Source organism: Formica exsecta, unplaced genomic scaffold (assembly GCF_003651465.1).
Source record: "Formica exsecta isolate Colony F162 unplaced genomic scaffold, ASM365146v1 scaffold4, whole genome shotgun sequence".
Lineage (NCBI taxonomy): Eukaryota > Metazoa > Arthropoda > Insecta > Hymenoptera > Formicidae > Formica > Formica exsecta.
Genome location: NW_021851238.1, coordinates 1,477,978 through 1,479,493, shown reverse-complemented (window position 1 = coordinate 1,479,493; position 1,516 = coordinate 1,477,978). Strand labels below are relative to the sequence as shown.

At 26.1% G+C, this 1,516-nt stretch overlaps 2 protein-coding genes across 4 annotated transcripts in view; one reads left to right on the top strand and one right to left on the bottom strand.

The window, feature by feature from the left end:
* The window catches only part of LOC115239926 (calcium and integrin-binding protein 1-like), a 2,299-nt gene extending 964 nt beyond the window's left edge, over positions 1–1,335 (top strand). For all 3 annotated transcript variants that reach the window (XM_029814795.1, XM_029814797.1, XM_029814796.1), the window contains 4 exons: positions 63–97; positions 254–501; positions 587–785; positions 857–1,335. In XM_029814795.1, the coding sequence (XP_029670655.1) occupies positions 63–97; positions 254–501; positions 587–785; positions 857–878 (504 nt within the window). In that variant the 3' untranslated portion in view covers positions 879–1,335. The remainder of the gene's footprint in view (positions 1–62; positions 98–253; positions 502–586; positions 786–856) is intronic.
* Positions 1,091–1,516, bottom strand: part of LOC115239927 (putative oligosaccharyltransferase complex subunit CG9662) — a 1,249-nt gene continuing 823 nt past the window's right edge. Inside the window, exon 4 of the mRNA XM_029814798.1 lies at positions 1,091–1,507. The gene's annotated coding sequence lies outside the window, so the exon portion shown is untranslated. The remainder of the gene's footprint in view (positions 1,508–1,516) is intronic.

The following is a 1,516-nucleotide window of genomic DNA, read 5'->3' as shown; positions in this document are numbered from 1 at the left end:
TTAATTAAATATAATATTATTTAAATATAATTAATTAAAAACTATTATCTGTTTATTAACAGGATTTAACATACTTTACAAAAAAGGAAGTCTTATAGTGAGTACACTATTAGTGAGGCTTTCTATTTAGTTAAATATTTGCTTAAATAAACATTTATGTTTATTATGAGCATATATTTCTTATATTATTCATTATTGTATATTTAATTGAAGAATTACATATATAATATTGTATTTTCTTTTCTTGTTATAGTGCACATCAGCAATTTAAGGCACTTGCACCAGAAAAAGTTGGACATAATAGAAATGCAAAACTCCCAATGTCTAAAATTTTGCAATATCCCGAATTGAAAGTAAATCCTTTTGGAGATAGAATCTGTAAGGTCTTCAGTTCTAGTCAAGATGGCGATTGTACCTTTGAAGATTTCTTAGACATGATGTCTGTATTTAGTGATGCTGCTCCAAAAGCAGTGAAAGCTGAACATGCATTTAGGATATTTGGTAAACCTGATATTTCTAGCCAGTTTTATTTGCAATGCAAGTAACATTGTATCTTTATTTTACTGACAATGTTTCATTGATGTAGATTTTGATGGCGATGACATGCTTGGCGTAGGAGATCTGAGACAAGTGATAGATAGATTAACTGCGCCTCAAAGATTGAACGACAATGACATGCAGCAACTTCTTCAATACATTCTCGACGAAGCTGATTTAGATGATGATGGTGCTCTGAGCTTTGCAGAATTTGAACATATTATAGAGAAGAGTAGCGATTTTTCCAAGTAAGATTTTTTATTACTAAATTATATAATTTTGCTCTCAATTTGTCAATAATATTAAAACTTTTTTACAGGAGTTTTCGTATTCGTTTATAAAAATATGCTTAACAAGTATTGTTAAAACAAGGTATCTTAATCAGTAAAAGACTGAATATATTGATCAATAATAATTGTGACAATGTAGACATATATAGACATATATAGGCCTGATATGTACTCTAGGAAAAAAAAAACATGACATTAACATTTGTAAAATGTGTCAAGGCTCTATAATTAGGCCTAAACCGAACAATAATAATTTTTTTAAATTTTTTATTAAGTTTATTTATTTAAAATTATATAATAGCAAGAACAAACATAACTATACAAATATAGTGATTGAATTAAAACTGCTATACACTATACAGTAATCTTATTAATACACATATAATACTTTCATGAATGAAGAGGCACACACACAAATCTTGATTAGTAAATAATCCTCTTCACACAATTTATTTTTTGTATCTCTTATGTAACAAACAAAAATGAATATATAATTAAATCAACATTATGAAAATACTGTATCAACTTGGTGTGTCCTGATTAGAATGTAGAAAATTCATTTTTTATATTAGCATAATAGGTTTAATATGTATTTAAAAAATACATACCTGTATTTAAAGATATTTACAAACTTAATTCCACAATATTATATTTATAATGTTATCTATATTTATATATATTTAAAGGAG